The 22,812-nt window shown below is 35.0% G+C and overlaps 1 protein-coding gene across 2 annotated transcripts in view; it reads right to left on the minus strand.

The window, feature by feature from the left end:
• Window positions 1–896: 896 nt before the first annotated feature.
• The window catches only part of NAB1 (NGFI-A binding protein 1), a 47,276-nt gene continuing 25,360 nt past the window's right edge, over window positions 897–22,812 (minus strand). Inside the window, exons 3-8 of one of the 2 annotated variants that reach the window (XM_037043749.1) lie at window positions 21,031–21,164; window positions 18,403–18,454; window positions 9,491–9,580; window positions 7,473–7,635; window positions 5,219–5,335; window positions 897–3,417 (exon numbers count right to left, since the gene is read on the minus strand). In XM_037043749.1, the coding sequence (XP_036899644.1) occupies window positions 3,329–3,417; window positions 5,219–5,335; window positions 7,473–7,635; window positions 9,491–9,580; window positions 18,403–18,454; window positions 21,031–21,164 (645 nt within the window). In that variant the 3' untranslated portion in view covers window positions 897–3,328. The remainder of the gene's footprint in view (window positions 3,418–5,218; window positions 5,336–7,472; window positions 7,636–9,490; window positions 9,581–18,402; window positions 18,455–21,030; window positions 21,165–22,812) is intronic. The other variant, XM_037043748.1, reaches the window with a different exon arrangement.

A 22,812-nucleotide genomic window follows, 5' to 3' on the forward strand; every position in this document is an offset into this window, starting at 1 on the left:
CTTTCACCTGTAACATCAAATGCACTTAAATGTCAGCTCCTTATTCATCTCAAGTGTGTAACACACAAGAACTTGTATTTTTATCTGAGTGGTATTCGTTTCATTTCAACTAGGTATTGGGTTCCCAAAGGGAAAGGATCATGTTGTATTTCTTCTGTGCCTTCACCCTCACCACCTCAACTAGCACAATGCTTGACACATGGAAGCTCTTCATGAATCTTCTAAGCTCATCAGTTAAAACTTCAGTGCAGCCCTGGCCAGTGTGGCTCAGCTGGATCATGGATCATGGACCCATAAGCTGAAAGATCAGAGGTTCAATTCCCAATCAGGGTACATGCCGGGGTTGCAGGTTCAGCCCAGTTGTAGAATGTACACACATACGAGAGGCAACCTGTCCATGTCTCTCCCTCTCTCCCTCCCATCTCCTCTCTAAAAATCAGTAAGAATGTTCTCAAGTAAGGGAAAAAAAACTTTGTTGCAAATCTTTTGTTAATTTTCTGTGACAGGTTAGTTCAATTTCATATAATGAACTTAATATACTAAAGCCAAATCACATGAATATGTTAAACACATTAGTATACTATAAATGATAAATCCCAACATTCCTGCTATTTAATAAATGCTTAGTTGGTTGGATATAGTTTTTACAAAGTCTTTGTGAACTTCTTGTTAGAACAAACTAAACTCTGATAGACCAGAATCCACTGAGTACTTGTTTGCCAAATATCTTTCTAGGTATGAAGAGAGCTGGCAATAATACTTAGTCCTGACTTAAGACATAAGCCTCTGGCCCCTAAACCCCAAGCCCAGATGAAGTACTCAAAGAGGGAGGCAAAGCAGCTAGTATCACCTGCTGTGGAAAGTGCTCCATGTAGAAAGTTCTATAAACATAAATGTGTGAGGCACAGAAAATCTTTATTGCCACAGGAAGCAAGTGCACTCATCCCACCTCACCAACAGCTTTAAGAGTCACAGAAACGCAGACTTCACGTAATAAAGTACAACACAGACTGAGGGAGAAACGGCCCCTTGTACTATATTGGCTGTGATACTGAGGTAACCAATTGACCTTGTTCAGTGAAAATACCTCTAACACAATGAAAAAAATCGACCTGTTATTAACATCCAATTCATATATACAATTCAAATAAAAATATATATTATTTGCTTCAATGTATAGCAAATTTAATACATTAGTGTTTACAAAATAAAAACGGTATTCTACTGAAATTCTTGTGCTTCCCTCTTATCACTAAGCTTGAAAGACCAGAAAAGTACGATGCTTAAGGAAACATTTATAGATTTAAAGATGCAGTTTGTGGGGCAATAAAAGATGGAAAAATATTAGTTGGACAATTATAGCATCTTTAAAAATTGCTGCTTATTAAAATCTCCAAACTTGAACTATAAGACACAATTCTAAAAAACCCACAAAATTTCTCAAAATAGATTAGAATACAGGAAACGTTTCATGAAACTACTGAGATACTAACCAGTTCTATGGCTAATATTAAAAACTGAACAATCTATTTAAATCACATTCATACTATTTCTACACATATTGAACAATACAACCACAATAATCAACCTCAAGCTAGCAACAAAGTTGCAAGATCCGTAAAAAGCTTCTTTGGGGGTAAAACACTATGGTACAGTTAAAACGTGTAGAAGGGGAAAAAGCCTCGTAATAGTATAGAAGTTGTTTACTGGTATTTCTATTGTAAAGCTATTCTACAAACCAAAATGAAAAAGCAATTATATATGTGACAATGATTAGAGACTACAGTACAGACATTTCATTTAACATTTGGCTGATGAACTTTAGTATAACAGATTATGACTTAATATTTTTAAACAGTTATGACCCAGAGCAGAACTGAGAACAAAACCCCCCACATATTCCAGGTCAATATGCTCTTTTCAGCAACATCTGGGTTTAAATGAGTCTGGAGGAAGTAGGTAAAGCTGTAAATATCTTCTCCTCTTAAACCAACAGAAAAAATACAAGTTGGTAGTAGCATTTTATTTTTTTACTATGGATTCTAATGTGTGAAATTCACATAAGTATGCACATACACCATTAACATTTAAGCACGCCCCCACATATATGCACATAGCCCATTAAATAGGGGGAATTAAGATGTATTTTCAAGTGAGAATCAAATTTAAAAAAAAATCTGCATTCACAAATCTGAAAGGTGTACAAAAAGGAAGTTATAAAATAAATAAAGAATATACGTCAAGTAAACCACCATGGAAATACGCCTGCAAATGCGGATGTAGTGATTGTCCACACTTGTGAAGGTTTGGGTGGGAAGACATTCCCTGGGGAGAGCAATTTAGTTTCTCTGATTCCAGAATGTAGAGAAGAATTTCTGGATATAAAACGGTATTTACTTTATTATATATTACAGTCTTTGTTAACAGTCACCATCTTGATCACATTTAGGATTAACTTACTGTATCTTAATCTACTTAACACATTCTGAAATGGCAATGTTTAAGTCAAGGCTTTTACACATCAGTCCACTTGTTTCAAGTTCTTTGAGTAATAGCTCCTTGTTTTTGTTGTATCTCAAGTAGCTACCATATAATGCAGTCTGGGTCCACTAAGTACGAAACAGTCTCTACTGTGTTTCTTACCTTTTCACCTTTACTCCAATATTTACTAATTGTGTACATATACCTGATTAAGCCAGTAAAAAGAACATTTTACTACTATAAAGAACACATTTCCTATTAAACAAAATCAATTTCATCAAGTATTAAATCCATGACATTTTCCTTGGTTTAAACTGTTTGCTAAATTCTGTTCTTCCAAAGTCACTTGCAACCTTGCCAATAACTACATTACTTAAACTTTCTTTTTTATGACTGCAAAGATTCTAAACTCCGACATATAATAATACTTATGCTAAACACATTTAAAGTAGACAATGAAATTTCAAGTAAAATAAACTATCCACATCTACTGGACCAAACAGGTCTTAACATCTAGATTTTACTTCTATAAATTACACAAACACGTTGTACATTCTTAAATAATAAATGCTTACAATATTAATTTGTAAGCCTTTCCACATAAAATGACTTACACAGGAATGTGAATGGATCAATATTTTTGTTACAACATTCTTTAGATTTTTTTCCTTTGTGGCTATTGTTCTGTCTTCCTGGTTTCCACAGGCCACTGTATTAGTCCTTATGCTTTGGCTATGAAATCTGTTTGAGCTGAATGAGGCAACATTGGTTATTAAGGCTTATTTCTATGATGGAGCATTATCCTTAAAACTGATGCCGTTTCCAAAGAACAGTGCGAAAATCACAGCTATCTTGAATCTTCAGGCTCTGTTTTAATGACTTTCTTTTCTAAAGTAAAAGCTGAGTGAGGGTAGTCTTTTAAAATCCCAAGGCTCTCTGCATAAAAATAGAAACACAAAGTGTATTGATACTTTTGATCAGTGGATCACAAAATACAAACTCAAACAAACTTATAAAACAAACCCCCCAAACTCCACAGCAAATAGTATCAATTATTCAAAATTCTGCAATGCCACATAAAAACTTTACAGAGTCCTGGTTAAGAGCTTGGATTCTGTATTTAAATTCCATCTCTGCCAACTGCTAGCTGTGTCTGTCTGTGGGCAATTACACACCTCTCTAAGCACTAGTGTCTCCATCTATAACCTGGGGTAGTATCTCTATAGGGTGGTATGAGTTACATCATGAAATGCACATAAAGCACTTTGCATATAGAACATATTTTCATTTAATGCTTGGTCCAATATGATAAATAACTTATATAAAATAAAACCAGTCACTGATATACAATGAAGTTACTAGTCAAAATATTTACGACCAACAAAGAAAATGACAGAGAAAAACATCTTCCACATTTAAACATGGAACTTTTTAAAGATTTTATTTATTTATCATTGGGGGGGGAGAAGGAGAAAGAGGGAGAGAAACATCAGTGTGTAGTTGAACAACAATGTGGGTTGCCTCTCACTCACCCTATACTGGGGGCCCAGTCCGCAACTCAGGCACGTGCCCTGACTGGGAATTGAACTGGCAACCCTCTGGTTCACAGCCAGCATTCAATCCACTGAGCTACACCAGCCAGGGCCAGAACTATTTTTAAAAGTTTCTCTAGCCATAAAACATTAAGGTGTGAGAAAGAGAAGTAAAAGAATGAAAACTACTTTGTAAGGAATCATTCCTTGAAGTTGTGCCTATAAAGTTATTTCAATCTCACACAAACACTACCAAATGACAATAAAATGTCATATTTATGTGAGGTACTAGTGCTGGGGGATACACACACACACACACACACACAAACTTCGAAAAACATTCTAGAGAGGTAACCAATACTAATATCTGAAATTAAGCAGTTCAATTTATAAATTCACTCTCTATATACAAAAATGAATTTTAAATTCAGCAAAGAAGAGTAATAAAAACAGTAGTTATCACTTGCTGAATTCCTAACAGCCAGACGATTCATATACATCATCTTGTCTAATCCTCATCATCACTACACTATGAAGGTGAAATTATTTCTATTTTACAGAAGAAGCAATTGACTTTAAGTGATTCCTAATTTTATTTTAACTTAAAGACTAAAGGATACCAGATTCTTTCAAATGGTTTTGGTCTCTAACAATTTAACTTTGTCTAACCTAACTCACTTCACTTGGGTAAAAATGCATAAACATCTAACTATAATAAGGAACAACTTACACTTTTATGGAGTTTGGTTTACTTCTGAACTATGAATATCATTTCCAAAATGCATATACATGAAATATTTAGATTCTGAAATACAAGGGTTTCTTAGCATGAGAGCAAACATGTAATCCATCAATTTCATGTTATGAAAGGCTGGAAAAGAGACAGTTACATAACTCTAACCATCCATTTATTATTTGGTTTAAAATTTTGTATAAAAGTCACCATTCATGAAGAGCTAATCAAAGTAATCTCAACCTTCCTGAGATTTTCCCTATCAACTCTTGGGAATACCAGGTTCTCAAAAAGACCAGCTAGTATTATGCCAATCTATTATTTCTTCCAATGGCAGGACAACTGACCAGTAACAACACTGTTAGTAATGACCTTCCTTGGGGGTGGGAGAAAACAGTGGGAGGAAGAAGAACAGAACTTAAAGATGCTTTATTCACGTTTTTCTCTCTCTAATCGTCTCCCACATTCTCACCTGATGAGTGGGACTTGGCCTCGCTGGAGTAAAGTCTATTCAGCTCCCCGTCCACCACAAAATGATGGGGTTGTCTGTTCTGTATACTAGGCATTCGGAGATTCAAAGGTCTTTCTCCTAATGAAAAGGGAGGAAAAGCAGTATAAGTACTATTAAAAACACACCATGGTTTTTCTTAAAATTATTTCCACAAATTGCCTCAACACTTCTTAAGAAAGTAGTAAGAAAAATCAATAGGCACTGCAGAATTTAAGTAATAATTGGAGAAATATTTTATGAAATAATATAGGAGGTAAACAGCAATTCATGTTAGCGCCAAGGTTTACAATCCTGCCAGGGCATTTTTAAGAGCTATCCATAGACCAAACAAAACACCAAGACTTTGAGCAAGCACTCCAACTTTGGCATTTAATACATCCCCTCCATAAGGCATTTTCCACTGGTGCAACCTTTTGCCAACGTGTGTCATTATGCACATAGTAACAAATACTAGAGGGACAGAGACGGCTTCAAGCCAATTGCCTATTATTAAAAACAATAACAAGACCTATTGTAAATCCATGAAAAATAGAAGTATCACAGATATGGTAAAAATGCTTTAAATACCAAAAAAGCATATTCTGTCATAGACCTAAATTCATCATACTCAGCAAATTGCCCCCCACACCGAATCATCCCGGTGTTACAAATTAGTCATCAAAATCTTTCATTAATGCTTTTGCTTCTTTACTGTTAAGTCTCAACTGTCAAGGATAACTGAACAAGTGAAAAAAAACCTCAATTAAAAAGTTTCTGTAATGTTTTAAAAAGGAAGACTGTTCTCCTCCAGTAGTCTGGTCTGCTGACACGTATAATATTTTACTCTACGGGTGGTGAATGCTTAGTATGGTATGCTTAGCTAAAAAGGGATCTTATTTTTTCTGACAATAGTAACCACTCTCTAGAAAGTGTAAGAATAATACATTTTAGAAGGTCCTACAAAACTAGGTTTTCCTCAACACTTACTGCTATTTGAAACTAGGAGATCTATTTCTATACTTAGCTACTGCACATCTCCCTCCACTAGAGCCTGACCTCCGAGTGAGCAGGAATATTATCTTGTTCACTGCTGCATCTTCAGTGCCTAGAAACATGCCTGGCTCACAGGAGGTACTAAAAAAATTGTACAGTGAGTGGATGACAATGACTTGAGATTTTCTTCATGTGTGAATAAAGAAAAACTGAAATAAAATTTAAAATAGTAAAAACATTCATAAATCATAGTTTCTAAACCTAAGAGTTTAAGAGGACAATTTCCAAAGGGCATACCATGCAAAATATTTTCACAGGGACTGCTGGACAGTGTGAAGCCTGAAAGTAGACAAAATTTCTTCAGGTCTTTCTATTCTTATACTGTCTCTTAAAACCTCTGTGCTTTGTTGTAATACTTTGGGAAGCAGTCACCATATTCTCTTAGGAACCAAATATTATAAACTTCACAGACAAATCTGTTTTTGAAGTCTAAAAAGAGAGGAAGTTAAGATCTTCTAAAAATCTTTTAAAAAAGAGTTCACATAGAATCCATTTCTTTGAGAAAAACGATTAAGTACAATCAACTCTCTTTATCCATGGGTTCTGCATCTGCAGACCAACTGCACATCAAACACATTTGGGAAAAAATGTTATTTTGTTTCTGAGATGTAGTATGTAGTTAGGCCAAGGAGAGCTGTACCTGTACTGAACATGCACAATGCTTTTTCTTTTGTCATTATCCCTAAATAGAGTATAACAGCTATTTGTACAGCATTTACACTGTATTAAGTACTATAAGTAATCTAGAGATGATTCAAGGTACACAGGAGGAAATGTGAGGTTATATGTAAATACTATGCTGTTTTTATGAGGGTCTTAAGCATCCAGATTTTGGTGTCCACAGGGGGTCCTGAAACCAACCCTCTAGCCCCTATACTGATACCCAGGAACAACTGCACTATTTACAGCTCCAAGTCCCACCCACCCTTTACAAAATACATTATCAACTGTATAGGTCAGCTATCATTTAAGGATAAGGTTTTTTTAAAAACTTTAGAAATTAAACTTGCAGGGTGAGTTCTTTCCTGTTTTGAAAAAGGGACCATTTGAAAACTAATTTTGATAGAGAACCTGTAAGATCTACTAAAAATGTCAAGATTTTCAAATCAGCAATTCTTGTTTCCCTTTGAAGTGTATACAATAGCAGCTCTAAAGGTGTAGTGGGTCTTTCTACGAGATTCACCTTGTCCGTCAGAGTTATCTGAAGTCAGGCCATTAGGGCTGTGCTCTTCTGAGCTTTGCCTGTAAAGTCCTGCAGATAGTCTTCTTTCAGCATGCTGCAGTCTCTCGTAGCCAGCTTGGGTGCAAAGGAACTCCATCTGCTTTGCCATTACCTTATCAGGCTGCTAGTAAGTAAAGCAAAAATAAAATCAGTAACTAAAACAATCCAGATTTTTTAATGGTTTAAAGATGCCAATTTCAGACTCCAGCAAATATATTTAGGATTCATTAAAATTAGTTCACACTTCATCGGTACACACATTTCATAAATATGCATAGATGTCTATATCATCACTTAAAATGCTAGATTTTGGGCAAAAGAAAAAAAAGTCCTTTTGCTCAATCCCATAGAGAGAATTCCATTTCAGCTCAAAAGCAAATTAACTTGAGCTCTGCTTTCCAAAGTACTGAGTCCTCTGAAAGATTTTTTAAGAATATTTTATTTATTTATTTTCAGAGAGAGGGGAAGGGAAGGAGAAGGAGGGAGAGAAACATTGATGTGTGAGAGAAACATGGATCATTTGCATCTCACATGTCCCTAATCAAGGACCTGGCCCGAAACCGAGGCATGTGCCCTGACCAGAAATCTGGCCGGCAACCTTTCAGCTTGCAGGACAAAGCCCAACCCACTAGGCCACACCCATTAGGGATGAAAGAGGTTTTTGGAAAAGGAACCTTATTGCCACAGCAACATCTGCTATAAGCTGCTTCTAACACACAGGGAGGCTTGGCATTTTTATTTTAGGATTTGGCACTACTCAGACTCTGATATAATGACAGTATATTGGGGGAGAAAAGGTGAAAATGGCTGTCCAGAAGAAGACAAACACACCTCCCCCACAAATATTAAACAATGCGAATCATGCAGAAAAACATCAGTGCCCACTAGGATCTTTACCTTCATCATGGAATGAAATGGCAATATTTTCAACCAATCATAAAAAGACATGTTTTAAAACATACGATTAGTTGGCTAAAATATAAATTTATCTCTGCATGTGTTTTTCAAGTTCCTTCTTTATGCATTGCTCTAAATTACTTGTATGTGGTATTCAAAGCAGTGTATTGGTGATATTTTGCCAAAGAGTCAAAATGTAGATATGAATCATTACCATGCTATATAAAAGAGTAATACAAGGAAGTTGCTATATAAAATCATTTACAAATCATCCTGATTCACAATAATAAAAACCAATTAAGTGAACTATGTTAATTTATAGAACAGGATAAAAGCTTATACTTATACTATTTTTCTGAATGTTCATAAGCCAGATCAAAAACAGCAATTTCAATTCATTTGAATGTGTTACTAATGAATTGACAAAATAAGACTTCTGAGTGGGAAATGTATTTTTTATCCTCTTATCATGAAAAAACAAAACTTGGAACTACTAAATTTGACCAAAAGCAGCCACTAGGGAGAAGATTAACATGAATAAAACTTAGTGTTTTCTAAAGGTGATGTTTGGAGAAATTACTTTTTAAAATGTTGATTTCAGTGTACACAATGAAATAACAGCAAAAGTACCTAGAGCTACATATTAATTTAACAATTTTTATTATACACTAATTGAAATGATGTAATAAAAGCTATAAAGTTGACAATTAATATTGTATTGAGAACTCATACTATCTCAGAGCTGTATTTCACACAGACAAGGTCAACAGGTTGGCTGTTTTCCTGGTATCAAATTACTTCTTTTGAGTTTTCTCTGGTAGAGAAGCTATCTTACTTCCTACAAAACTGCAAAGAATAAATATCACTGTATCAGATTCTGTTCAAAAAGATCCTGTTCATAAACCAAATCAAACCAAGTTGTTATTGCTGTCTTGTTGATACAGCTGTAGATCAGAAGACACAAGAACAACCAGATATAAAACTCACTCCCTGGATGCTCAAAACTGAAGCTAGTTTAAGCAGCCATTTATTTTCCAACCTACAGATATTATTATAAAATATTAACTGGTGGTCTGCATTACCTGTGAACTAAGAGCAGCGAGTTCTTCACTCTTGGTTTTAGCCTGCTGGAAAAGGGTCTGCACGGAGTCCTGGAAATCTGGAAACCCGTCCTGTAGATCAAAGAGTAAGTCCTGTTTACTTAGAGTTTGTAAATAAAATAAACATATAATCAACAACTCAGGACATAAAGCAAAGAAAACCACCTTAATCCTACTACCAGAATAATCATGATTAAGATTTTAACGTAAATATTTCATTTCAGTCTTTTATGGTACAACTACCTTATTCTATTGTTGTAACCTCAGTAAAAACATATATGAAAAAGATATAAGGATTTATAGACCCACATTGTTTTATACTGAAAGGCAGAATTCATGATCATTGATGATAATGGTTCTATAGCATTTCATGTAACATTTCATCTAATGATTTGACTATTTAATCACTACCTTCATATTGGACATTTAGATTCTTTTTTACTTTTGGTTTCAAAAACACTGCAAAAATATTTTCATGGGAAGAGCATTTCACATAGTTTAGATTATCCAATGCAAGCGATTACCAGAAGTAGAATTACTGCACAGAGGTGAACATTTTTATGTCTTCCACATACTTTCTACAAGCGCTGTTAACTGGTCTGTTATACCATAAGCAATATATGATAGTTCTCCTGGCCAGCACTGGGTGTTGTTGTTCTATCAGTTTTTGCCAATTTATATTTTTGTTTTGATATTCAAAATTTTTTTTAAATTTTATTTGTGACTTCTTCTATTGCTATAGAATTTAGGAAGGCATTCTGCTTTAGAGATTTGATAAATATTCAAATTTACCCTCTAGTTTTTCTAAGCCTTTATTTTGTTGTTTGTTTTGTTTTTTAAATTTAACTCTCTAACCCATCTGGAATCTATCTTGTTATACGTAACATGGTAAAGATCCAAAGAAAATTTTTTTAAGGTGTTACCCAGTAATCTCAACCTAAATTTCTGAAGAATTTTTCTATGTTGACTTGTCATTTCTCCTTTACCCTTGCATATGACAAACAACGGAGCTTTGGAATTAGAAAGACCTGCATTCATGTTCCACTTGCACGCTTCAGCACCTTTGTGAAACAGAACGAGTAACTTAACCTTTTGAAACTTTAGTTTCCTCATGAAAAATAAGGGTAAGAAAGCCTATCTATTAGGGCTGTTGTGAGGACCAAAAGAGATAGATAAAGTAAGTGAAATAGTGCCTTTAGCATGTAATAACTGCCAAGTAAGCGTGCCTATACATACCAAATTCTTGTATTAAACACAGCCTATTTGGGGCACTCTACTCCTGGACCACCCTCCAACTTAAATTATATCTATTTTACACAACACTTTGTGTAAATTAGTGCCAATCTATCTACGACTTTCCTTACATTTTTAAAAAAATTTTTATTGTCTGCTGTTCCACATGAAATTTATGACTACAAAACATCATGGTAGCATGGTATTAATAACTTCACTGAAAACTGCCAGAGAATTCCTCATAGAAATTGCCATTAATGTCTAAAACATTTCTCCCCTTGTTTGACAAGCTATATATTTATACTAAAGGGTGAAGCATTAAAAACCAAAGTTCTTACAATAACAACAGAAAAAGATGTAATAATGAAGTTTTTCTGTTCTTTGAAATATGAGATACTGGTTCAAAAAAATTTCCCCATCAGGTTCTTTTCAAAAAATTACTTCCCCCTACCAACCTCATGTTTTCAAATATTTCACCTACCAAAACTTATTTACTAAGTAATAATTTGCTATTTTTAAATTCAAAGCCATGGAATGAAGAAAAGAGTAAATAAATATGACACACCGAGACAGCCATATGCTTTATGGTGGGTTAATACCCACAGTCAGCATTTTTAAAGTATTGAAAATAGTCACCTTTTTAGGCTGTTACATGTGACCAAGGACACTTGGCTTAAAGGAATGTACAGAAAATAATCATGAAGTGAGCTAGAATGAACTTTATACAGGTGTATACAGTCTAAATCTATGTCATTTAATTTTTCTTTTTCATTTAATTTTTCTCCTAAGGACATACTTAGACCTAAAAATCCAACTTTCTCTTTAGCAAACTCTCCTTTAAGTTCTAAAGTTCAACGAGGTAAGCTAGTAGACTTAGAGCAACAATAAAGGCAGCTATCATTTTTTCTGGCACCTAGAATGTAGCAGTTCCTGACTATGTTCTGTACATTACACATATTATCTCATTTAATCTCCACCACAAAACACCACGTTTCCCTCATTTTACAGCTACAGACATGGGCTTCCAATCCTGTGCTCAAACCATAAATACCTAGAGTTACCACCCTTTATGAAACTCATAACTGTAACATTTCTCTTGCAGTGTGTTTTTCATAAATTCAACTACTTTGTGAGTTTAAAATCCATTTCTACAACATATTTGCTGTGATACTGGATGAAATATCTCCTCTTTCTGTGTCTGTTTCCCCATCTGTAAAATGGAGGTAAAAACAGTATTCAGTTAACTATAGAACCATTTTACGAAAACAAAAAATTCATGAAAAAGCACTTAGGATGATGCTTTAGCACATAGAAATTATCCACTAAAAGTTTGCTACTGGTATTTATTTAGGTCCTCCAAAAAACCATCAGATTTAACCAGAGTAAAATAGATAGCATGCTATGTTACTTACTGATCTCTATGATACTGGGGAAATATGAATAGATAAACTGTAGAAATACTTACAGCATATAGAAACCTTAGGGGATGAGTAGGAAATAGGCATTTAACACTAAAACCAGCAAAAGAATACTGACTATATTGGTGTGAAAAGAACAATGGAAAACTGGAAATACCTGTATATTCATTCAACAAAAATATCTTGTTTGCCCAACAGGTTCTACACTCTGTACTCAGTCAAGGCTGGGGGTACAACTCTTGCCCTGCTGACAAATACGGTCTAGGAGGGAAACGGACAACGAGATGCAGAGCAGAGGGCACTGTTTCAGGAAGGCTGGAGGGTGTTACACCTAGAGTCTGAGACTCAGAGAAGAGTGTCTCTAGGGGAGGCGAGCAGTACCTCAACAGGCCTGAAGGCAAAAGAACAGGATACACTAGAGAAGCTAAAAAAATAATTAATATAGGTAACATAGGGAATACACTGAGAAAGAGGGAGTGGTGGGAGAAGCAGCTGGATACACAGGGACAAAGTTTGTGAGACCTTGTAAACCATGTTGAGAATCATAGGGGAAAAGGGGAGGGACTCACATGAATAAGTATAAAGGACACATGGACAATAATTAAGGTGGGGGGCAGAAATGGGAGGGAGGTGGGGAGCACTGGGGGGCAGGGCTGGGAATATAAAACAGAAAACTGTACTTGAATAAGAATTAAATTTAAAAAAAGAAAAAAAAATTTTGGCTTTTATTTTAAATGCAAAGTGAAGACATGGAAGGTCTCAAGGAAGAGACTAACTAAGTCTGCATTTTAGCAAATCCAACCCAATCTGATGTGATGGAGACAATGGATTAGGGGTGGTTCAAGGATGGTGGTAGGGAACTGCTCAGAAGGCTGTGACTGGAGACCAAAAATGGTGGCCTAGCCCCGGACAGTGACAGATACAACAGAGAAATACATGAATTCCTGAGATAAGGCTTTAGCAAGCGGGAGTTTGGTGGCAACACTCATTAGAATAAGAAACTCAGGACCAGGAATGAGGCTTGTGCCCTGAATGCAGGGCAGCTGGGCCAGAGCCTCTGATGCCTCAGAATGAGAAAGGAGTGATTTAGTCTTACGTTAGGAACTAAACATGTGACCTCAGGCAAAAAAGTTAACCTCATTATTTCCAGTGTCCCCAATTTTTAAATGGAAGTAAAACATTCTGCATTATCTGCCCAATGGAGATTTGTGGGGATTAAATAAAGAAATATAAATGATAAATCTCTGAAAAGTGTACATCACTATACAAAAATATATGCTGGCATCACTGGCAGGATTAAGCAGGAAAACACAGAAAAACTGGAAGGGGGAATGTCCAACTCTACATGTGAAAGGTTTTGGAAAATGGACACTGCTTTCTCATTAATGAAGAGAAATAAAGACAAAATAAGCAATAAATAACAGTAAGTAATCAGTGGTCCTTGCAACTGAGCACATTAGTCATCCCAATTTTCTCCCACAGTCTCTGACGGTTCACTGTGGACGGGAAAACTACAGGATTGAGTAGCTATCACTTCATGACATATAAAGTAGGTTTTAGGAACCCTAAATACATGACTTAGAGAGAAAAGTGAGAATGTTACCAAGAAATGGTCTCTTTCACATTATGTTTGGTACAGGACTTTTGTTAGGTCTCTCAAGCTTTTTCCCCCAGGAACCAGCTGTACTATGCTACGAACAATTTATCTTCATGTCATATTCTTGGCGGCTGCCATTAATCACAGTGTTCCCTTACTGGCAAGACTCTGAGTCTGAGAACCAAGAAAATAAAAGATACAGAGAGGGATGCTATTTGTGACCTAATTACTCTCATCCCATTGGCACTGGTCTCCATCCCTATTCCTCCTCAACCTTCCCACCAAATACTAGCAAACTGCTTTGAAGTTACTGCTTAGCTGTCTTTAATACGACTTGTTCCAGCAGATGTTCTCAGTCTCACACGTGCATTTTCCTTTTTTCTCCTCACACTTTCTATATGAATAGCAGATTGTAACGCTTCTGTTTTTCTGATCCAGAGGGGAAGAATCGACATCAAATTAGACCAGCTTTCTTTTCAACAAGCTTAGTAGCGGTGTAGGTGGATTCTGACCCTCCTCCCCCACCTTCCTCATGCTCCTACCCCCACCCTACTGGAACTGCTAGCAGATGTTTCCTCTAAGTCTTTCTTCTTCTAACCCCAATTCTCTGACTTTCTGGTCTCTATTAACAAACTTCATCTCTTTCATCCACTTATCTCTGATTGCTGTGCACTCCCAGCCCACACAGGATCAAGAATGCTGTCACCCCCATCTCTCTGCCTAGTCTCCAGCAGTTGCAGTGAAAGAAGAAAACTGACAGATGAGATATGAACAGTTAACAGCCCGTCTAGTCAGCTACCATCACCAGTCCTGAGACTGGTTGTTTTACAGATTCTTCCTCTCCTTCTAAGATACTATAACTTGTAACATTAAAGGCAATAACAGGGTTTTTTTCATGGAACACAGTATATTCTTAATGAAAAAGATTAACATCTTAAATCTACTTTTAAATAATGTTTCAAAAAAATGAGGGGAAGGCAAGAGTGCCAGGGCCTTTGGCTCTTGATTTTTCATTTCCTTTAACTAGTTGTCAAACTGTCTTAAATACTTTCTGTCACAGGGTACAATATAAATAAATTAAACTAATGTTTTTTATTTACTCTTGATTTTCTCAATAGTTCTTCATTTAAAAACAATTAGTATGTCAAATGATAATGTCTTATGTATATTAAGATTTTATAATTTATATTAAGTTTATATTGCTTATAATATAATTTATATTGATAAGTTTTCTACTCAGGCCTTATTGTTTATTGGATAAGTTTCCTTGGATAAGAAAATGGTAACGGACACTCTTTCCCCCTTCACATTAATCTTCACATTAATCTACTGGTAATCTTTGAAGATTACCTTGAGTAGATTACCTTCAAAGATTACCAGTCCCCAGAACATTTTGCCCTTCATACCATACTAGCAGGAAGAAAAGTATAATTCCAATAGTGTTTTTCACACCTAAGGTACTTTGTGAATGTCCATTAGCACCCAGGAAGGTTGTACTGCTTTGAAGTTTAGGAATCAGATGTAGATTTGAAGCTCCTGGTTCTGCTACCTGATAGCAATACGGCAACTTGGACAAGTTACTGAGGCTTCCTGGGTCTCTCCTTGGCTGTAAAATGGAAATCACAAAGCCTCCATACAGGGTAGACAAGAAGGCACGTGATAATGAATTTCCCTTAGAGGGGCAGACGTATAAAGTATTCAATAAAAAGCAGTTACTTTTACAATGGCCCCAGACGTTATTTTTACAATTACAAAATATTTTTATAAATCTGAGGTCTCTGACAAAAAAGAATTAACATAGTCTACATTCATTTTAGCTGAGAGTAGACTCACACACAGGGTAGACATCCCAAGTGGACAAGCTATGTGTCTAGCCTGGGCAGAAATATTCCCAAACCTCGCTCACTAAACAGAGGGTTGAAGAAGCGCTTTCGTTAGAGGCCTCATTCCAAGTGATGGGTCAGCCTAAGGCTTCCCCAAGTTATGAGGTCTATCTCATACATTCTGTGTCTATCTCATACGTTCTAGGAACTATAAAGTTCAAAATCCTTTTTTAAATGTCTAATATGCCCTGTAGGAAGCAGTATTTCAGGACAACAGGTTATTCTGAGTACTTTAACACAACATGTACACAGATCAAACAGCCACCACCACAATCACCAAATAAATAGCTAACTATCCCTAAGGGAAACAACCTACTACATAATAAGAAAAACCAGACAAGGATTTTAAAACTTCATTCCATCCAATCTTTCAGAAAAAGATCAGGAAAATAAAGCATTTAGCAACAAGAAAACATCTTACTGAGCTTAACAAAGCACTAATTTTATTAGTGTATCATATGTACAGATAATAACAAAGAAGAAAGTGTTTTTCTTTCCCTTACATGTCTGTTAGGATGTCATTTCTATTTTATCTACTGGGCATTACATTTCTTTTTGTTCGCTGTAAAAATTATCTTTTTAAAATGAAAAAAATCAGCAATTTGGCATGTATGATCATATGTCACTATCAAGGATTTTGGAAAAATAAAGATGAAAAGAGAAAAAAGGTGTCTCATTAATTTGGGTCCAGTAATTAGTACTCTGTTATACTTTACAAGGAGCTAAGCTTACCCTTTTATTACTTTCTTTTAATAGAGAATTAATAAGCTAAGAATCACAAAAGGAATATTCAAGTGAAGAGAAACAAGTAAGTTCAAAGAATTCTTCGTCTTCCCAATTTTACTTACTTATATATGACACTCACATATACTGGACAAACTGGTCTGAATGTTCTTGAAACACGCATAGTATTTTCTTACCTCTCTGTCTTTGCCCATGCTAGTATATCTTTGTAATCCCCTTCCACCCTCCAGCCCACATTCGTAACTTCTGAAATCCTACCCTTCTTTTTAAACCCAGCTCAAATGACATCTCCTCAATAGAATCTCCCCTAATCTCTTCTCACGCCAGAAATACTCTCCCTCCCCAGGGGCCACACAAAAGGTGGACATAAGCAAAGCACTAATATGTGGTGAAAAGTCTTAAGGAAGTAGCAGTAACCCTTTACTGCTAATACTAACTACCTCCATTTCAGTTTCCAAAACCAATTGAGTAGCTGTTGTATCTCAAATTTTACTTAAGAGTACACAAAATAATTTAGACAATGATTTATGCCAATATTGTATATTTTGCTAAGAATTACACTATATAATATGTAGGTATACACACATATGTAACACACATACACTATGAAGAGATAGTGATGCCCTGCAATACATAAACAAGTTCCTTTAAAAAACTAAGTAAAATAAAACAAAATTAAAAAAAACAAAAAAAGTAAACTACTGTCCTAAATTCAAAGCTAGAGTCTCTATTTAGCTCTGGGAAACAAAATAAAGAGTTTAGTGTCTACAAGAGCATTTAAAGAAGCTTGGGACTGATTAGTCACTTGTTTTATTTAGAAAGGGTTAGAACTGTTATTCAAAGAAAGGAACCACTGATTACCTTAATTCTAAATTCAGAATTGTTCAAAGAGCTTTGTTAATTCCAGTAAAATAATAAACTTAACATTTAAATCTCTAATTCCATTATCTCTAGCGGAATATATATAAAGGAGTAGAAAGGCCTCATCTAATGCTATAACCCAGTAAATACTCCACGATACTAAAAAGAAATTCAAAATACTGTAACTGGATACAAAAAACATTTTGCTTAAATTTCAGATCAGGACGATTCAGAGAGTCAGAAAGACTTATGAATGCAGTCTAACAAGAAAAACTAGAGCTCAAACACTCCATGAGATTTGTGATCTCAAATTTTAATGTTCAGTATTCATCTCTGAAGACAGACAAAAAGGAAAGTGGAGTTTCAATGTGAGAGCAGCCTGAATCTTGATCACATTAAGGGCCAGCAGGAGAAAGAGATGTGGACCTAATTTCTAGTGTATCAGCTACTCAGAATGGTACAGAATTTAAAACATATAAATTGTTTATTTCTGGATTTTTTCATTTAATCTTTTCAGACTGCAGTTGACTATGGATAACTGAGACTGTAGGTAACTGAAGCTATGGAAAGAAAAAACATAGCTGGGGTAGAGGGACTACTGTATTCAACCCAAATTAAGGAACAGTAGTTCTCAAACTATCCTATAGTTCTGAGAGCCCTAGGAAAAGCACATTTTTCTTGCTCGACTTCCACCTTACCATTGAGGGCAAAAATCAGAAGGACAGCCTCAACTATGACCCTCTAAAAGGGGCTTTAATCACAGGGAAGTCTCCATCATTTGCACCTACGAAATTATAATTTCCTTCAGAGAGAATGTAAAGAAATTAAATCTTAGCTCCTCTAAAAACATTTGACAAGATGATTAAATTTGTAAATAATATTTTTTTAAAAAAGTTTAACGAGCACAGTTTTAAATCTGTAAAAAACACCTATTTACAAATGAACCTTTGGTAAACTGACATCAATCTTATAATTGTTGTTTTCTTCTATGAATTTTCTTAGTATCCTAGTTCAAATTACTACAGATACTTCAAAGCAAAAAAAGTTGTTTTTCAAGATTCTACAGTTTACATTTTTCACTAGCTTATGGGACCATCCTTTTTTTAGTTTGAACTACTAAAGCAAACATTATTAGTGTAAGAAAATATATAATCATACCTCCACTTTAATTCTCTTTGGAGATAATTCATCTCTTTCTCCACATTTGGACCTGAGGGAAATGGGAGAGAGAAAAACTTGAGAAAGAAATTTTATTCCAGCTCGACCTATAAACTTCCACCAAAACATAACCCAAAACCCTGATACCAAAAATAAGACATGTATAACGAACAATGAAATAATAGAAACTAGACTTTTCATCATGTCTAAATTAACATTAAAATATACACACACAATTATATATATATATATATATATATATATATATTTAAATATTTTATTTATTTATTTTTAGAGAGAGGGGAAGGGAAGGAGAAAGAGTGGGAGAGAAACATCAATGTGTGGTTGCCTCTCATGTGTCCCCTACTGGAGACCTGGCCTGCAACCCAGGCATGTGCCCTGACTGGGAATTGAACCTGCCACCCTTTGCTTCACAGGCCCATGCTCAGTCCACTGAGCTACACCAGCCAGGGCCACAATTATATATTTTAAAAGACCATTACATAGAACTCCCCATATAGAAAGTAATAAGTATTATCCCATAATGAAAAAGGAAAAAATCAAGGAGGGCTGTATTCTATAATATCCCTTTATGGATTTAGGACAAAAATAAGAACAATGGCCATTGAAGATGAATACTTGAAGCTACATGAGATTTAAATGCATTTTATCTATCTACTGAAATTACAGATGCATTTCCCCTTGACCTAGAGATCTCTCTGCTAGGAATGTAATGCACAAAGCTACCTACACAGAAATGAACTACTACTGCCAATTAAACTATGGCAAGCCATCAACTGTAATTACATCTTCATATAAAAGATGTGAAAATGTGAAAAAAGTGCATCTCAGAATCAACAAAATAAGATATGCATAATGGTATTTATTGTGATATTATTTATAATGAAAAACAGCATAAACAACTCAAGAATCCATCAACAGGGGACTAGTTAAATGAATCATGATACATCAGTGTAATACCATGCAAGTGTAAAAAATAATGAAGATATATATATACCAATGCTTATAGCAAGAGCTCCAAGACATGTTAAAATAAAAGCAAAATATGAAATAATGTATAAGACATGTTAAAATAAAAGCAAAACACAGAATAATGTAGACACATGCTACCTACTGATTTTTAAGAAAGGTAAAAAATGAGAAACTATGTATTTCTTTGCATGTGCAAGGTACAAGGTAAAATGAGATGGGAATGGAAGTGCAAGTTCCTGTATTACCTATATACTTAGTTTTGTCTTCTAAATTATGCATTTTAAAGTATATTTAATTTAAAAATATATAAATACTACAAGAAAGAGCTAAAAACTGTTCCTAGTAGTTGCCTCTGCAAGCTGCATTAAAAAGGGGGAAGGGAAAAAGGGGTGGAGAAGGGGAACTGCTGAGTTTCATTATAAGCCTCGTGTACGACGTGACTTCTTAAATAATGTGCAAATATGACTTTGGTTAAAATTATTTAAATAAAGTGCCCCAAGAAAAATTTTTTATAAAAAAATGAAAAATCATTAAATCGACTCTTGAGTAACCAACTCTAAAAAAACCCCCCAAAACCTTAGAAATAATCCTATAATATTGCTGTATACGCTTACCCTGTTTAGTCTGCATATTTTTACTTGTCAGTTTGTAAATACATGGGCTCTTGAGTTGGGTAAAACATGAAGCAGCTGTGAGTTAGAAAAATAATGGTGATGACAGCAAGTGCCTGTAAGGGGTGTTTTCAAACTTGAATGTGCACAAGAACCATGTGGGATGCTTGTCAAAGTTTGAATTCCAAGGCTCCATCTCCAGAGACTGTGCTTTATTAGGACTGGGAAGGTGCTCAGGATGTGGCTTTTCAATGCAGACTCAGTTACTCTAACGCAAATGGTCATCTGCACCTACTGAGAGAAGCCCTGGCATGCACAATGACAGTGCGCTGGAAATCAGGGCTCATGTGGAAACAAGTGAACATAATCAGAATGGTCCGAAACTACAGACAACGCTTGGGGTATAAGTGAGAAGATAAAGAGTAATATGGTGTTTTTATGTAAAATTTTAAAACTATCATTGTTTTGTAACATGAACTTTATTTTAAATTTCAAACACATGTTCCATATTCCACTTGCTAGTAATAAAATTATCTTCCCATTTTCCCTTAAATACTGGTCAATGGAGTATTTTTATCTATTTAGTTAATCTCATTAGATTGCAAATACCTATAAAAGGAACTAATTTGCTTTCTGAGAGTTCAATTTCCTATAGTTAGTGGTGTACAAATATGTCTATAAATGCTGACTACCCTATTATACCCAAAACCAAAGCATCTACATGACAGAAGAGTATTTTCTGAATAATATTTTCAGAGAATAATATTGTTCTGGTGGGGTCTAAAACCTCACCAGAACAATATTATAGTGTTCTGAAACTATTTTTTTTAAAGAAAGTCAAAAGAGAATTAAACAAAACAGTAACACTATAGCAATAATGTTTTGAAAAGTCACTCTACTGTTTAATTTTAGAAAATTATAATCACACCTTTTTTCAGACATTCTTGTATACTATCAGTGGATGGTATTTCAAGCTCTACTTCTATCAAGTAATGCAAAAGCACTGCCAATTAGTTAAACTTACTTGGTGGTTCTGTAAGTATATTTGTAAGTGACTTCTCGAGAAATCTGCCTAGCCAAGGCAAAAAGTTCATCTCTTCTTGTCAGGAGGCCATTATCCTTCACACAGAGCTGAGCAGCCGCTTCATTAACAGTGAGCTGCATAGCAAAATAAAGTTTTAAAAATTAGAAACATTTTATTTCATCAATATATAAAATATTTCACTGAAGAATATAAAAAAGTCCTATCATTATATATTGAAGTCATAATTGATAAAAATCAGGATGGCCTTTACTCCTAATTAGTCTTAATGCATAGAAAATCAAGTCATCTGCCATCTCTCAGAACTCAGACTGATCAAAATAGTCATCTTAGTTTTATTTATATGATTTTTGTATGTTTTTATGTATTTTTATCCTCATCCAAGGACATGCTTATTGATTTTCGAGAGAGGGAAAGGGAAGGAGAGAGAGGGAGAGAAACATCAGTCTGAGAGAGAAACACTGACCAGGGGCCTCTCACACACACCTTAACTGGGGACTGAACCTGCAACCTGGCCATGTGCCCTGACTGGGAATTGAACCTGTGACCTTGCAGTTTATGAGACACTTCAACCAAGCAAGCCACACTGGCCAGGGCAATATGTGCTTTATTTATTTTTTGTTTAGGCATGAAAAAATAAGTAAAACAAAATAAAAAGTAAAACATGTCCTGCATCTCATTTTTCTTATTTAAAAAAACAAGGGATTTGACTATGTGATATGGTGATGATATTTCCCTAATTAAAAGTGAGTATACACGGTCTGGAAGATCTTTTTTTCAATGTAATCTGACATGAAAATTCCTCGAGGAATAAAAGTTAAATAATTTTAGTTAAAATAGTTACCAAAACACTTACTTAGAAAGGTTATTACGAATTAGGCTATACTGGAAAAGCAAGGTTTTAGAGTCACCGAATCTCTTAAGAGTCATCTAATTCTACTTTTTCATCTAAGAGTTAAATATAGAGTTGCTAGCTGACCAAACACCCTGCACTGAAATCTAAAATAGCAAAGGTTATCCAAAACTCAAAACCTGTAATTGTTTAATAAACTACAACATTTTTCCAACATAATTTTGTCAATTTAAATAGATGTAGAACTGCCAGGACTTTTTTTTTAAAAAGCAAGAATTCTTGCCCTGGCCAGGTGGGTCAGTTGGTTTGAGTACTGTCCTATACACCAAAAGGTCACAGGTTCAATTCCCAGTCAGGACACATACCTAGGTTGTGAGTTTAATGGGGGAACGTACAGGAGGCAACAAACTGACATTTCTCTCTCACATTGATGTTTCTCTTTTCTCTTCCTCTCTCTCTAAAGTCAATAAAAACATTCCTGGGGTGAGGATTAAAAGAAAAAAGCAAGAAACAGGCTCATTCAAAACATGACGGATGGCAAAAAAAGGGAATTTGATGGCAGATGTCTGTTTTCTCAGGGCCCAACAGGGATATTACTACCTCAAAAAAGGGATATCACTACCTCATTAATAAGAAGTTAATGAGGAGACACATTGGACACAAAGCTGTTGTTAGTAATAGTCCTTGTTTTTCTTTTGTAAGAAATCAGGCATTTACTGTTTTTCCTGACTCAGGTATCCCACTTTATTAACAATAATTTTTCTTAAGTTTAAAAAAATACAGAGAAGCAAAAGAAGACAATAAATATAACACTCAATCTTTCCATCAAAAATCACTTAATATATCTTTTGATCTATATGATTTCAATATTTCTCTGTGTACATGTAAACACAAATGTGAATAACGATTTG

Source organism: Sturnira hondurensis, unplaced genomic scaffold, assembly GCF_014824575.4.
Source record: "Sturnira hondurensis isolate 20B ecotype Veracruz unplaced genomic scaffold, ASM1482457v3 Scaffold0004136, whole genome shotgun sequence".
Taxonomy (NCBI): domain Eukaryota; kingdom Metazoa; phylum Chordata; class Mammalia; order Chiroptera; family Phyllostomidae; genus Sturnira; species Sturnira hondurensis.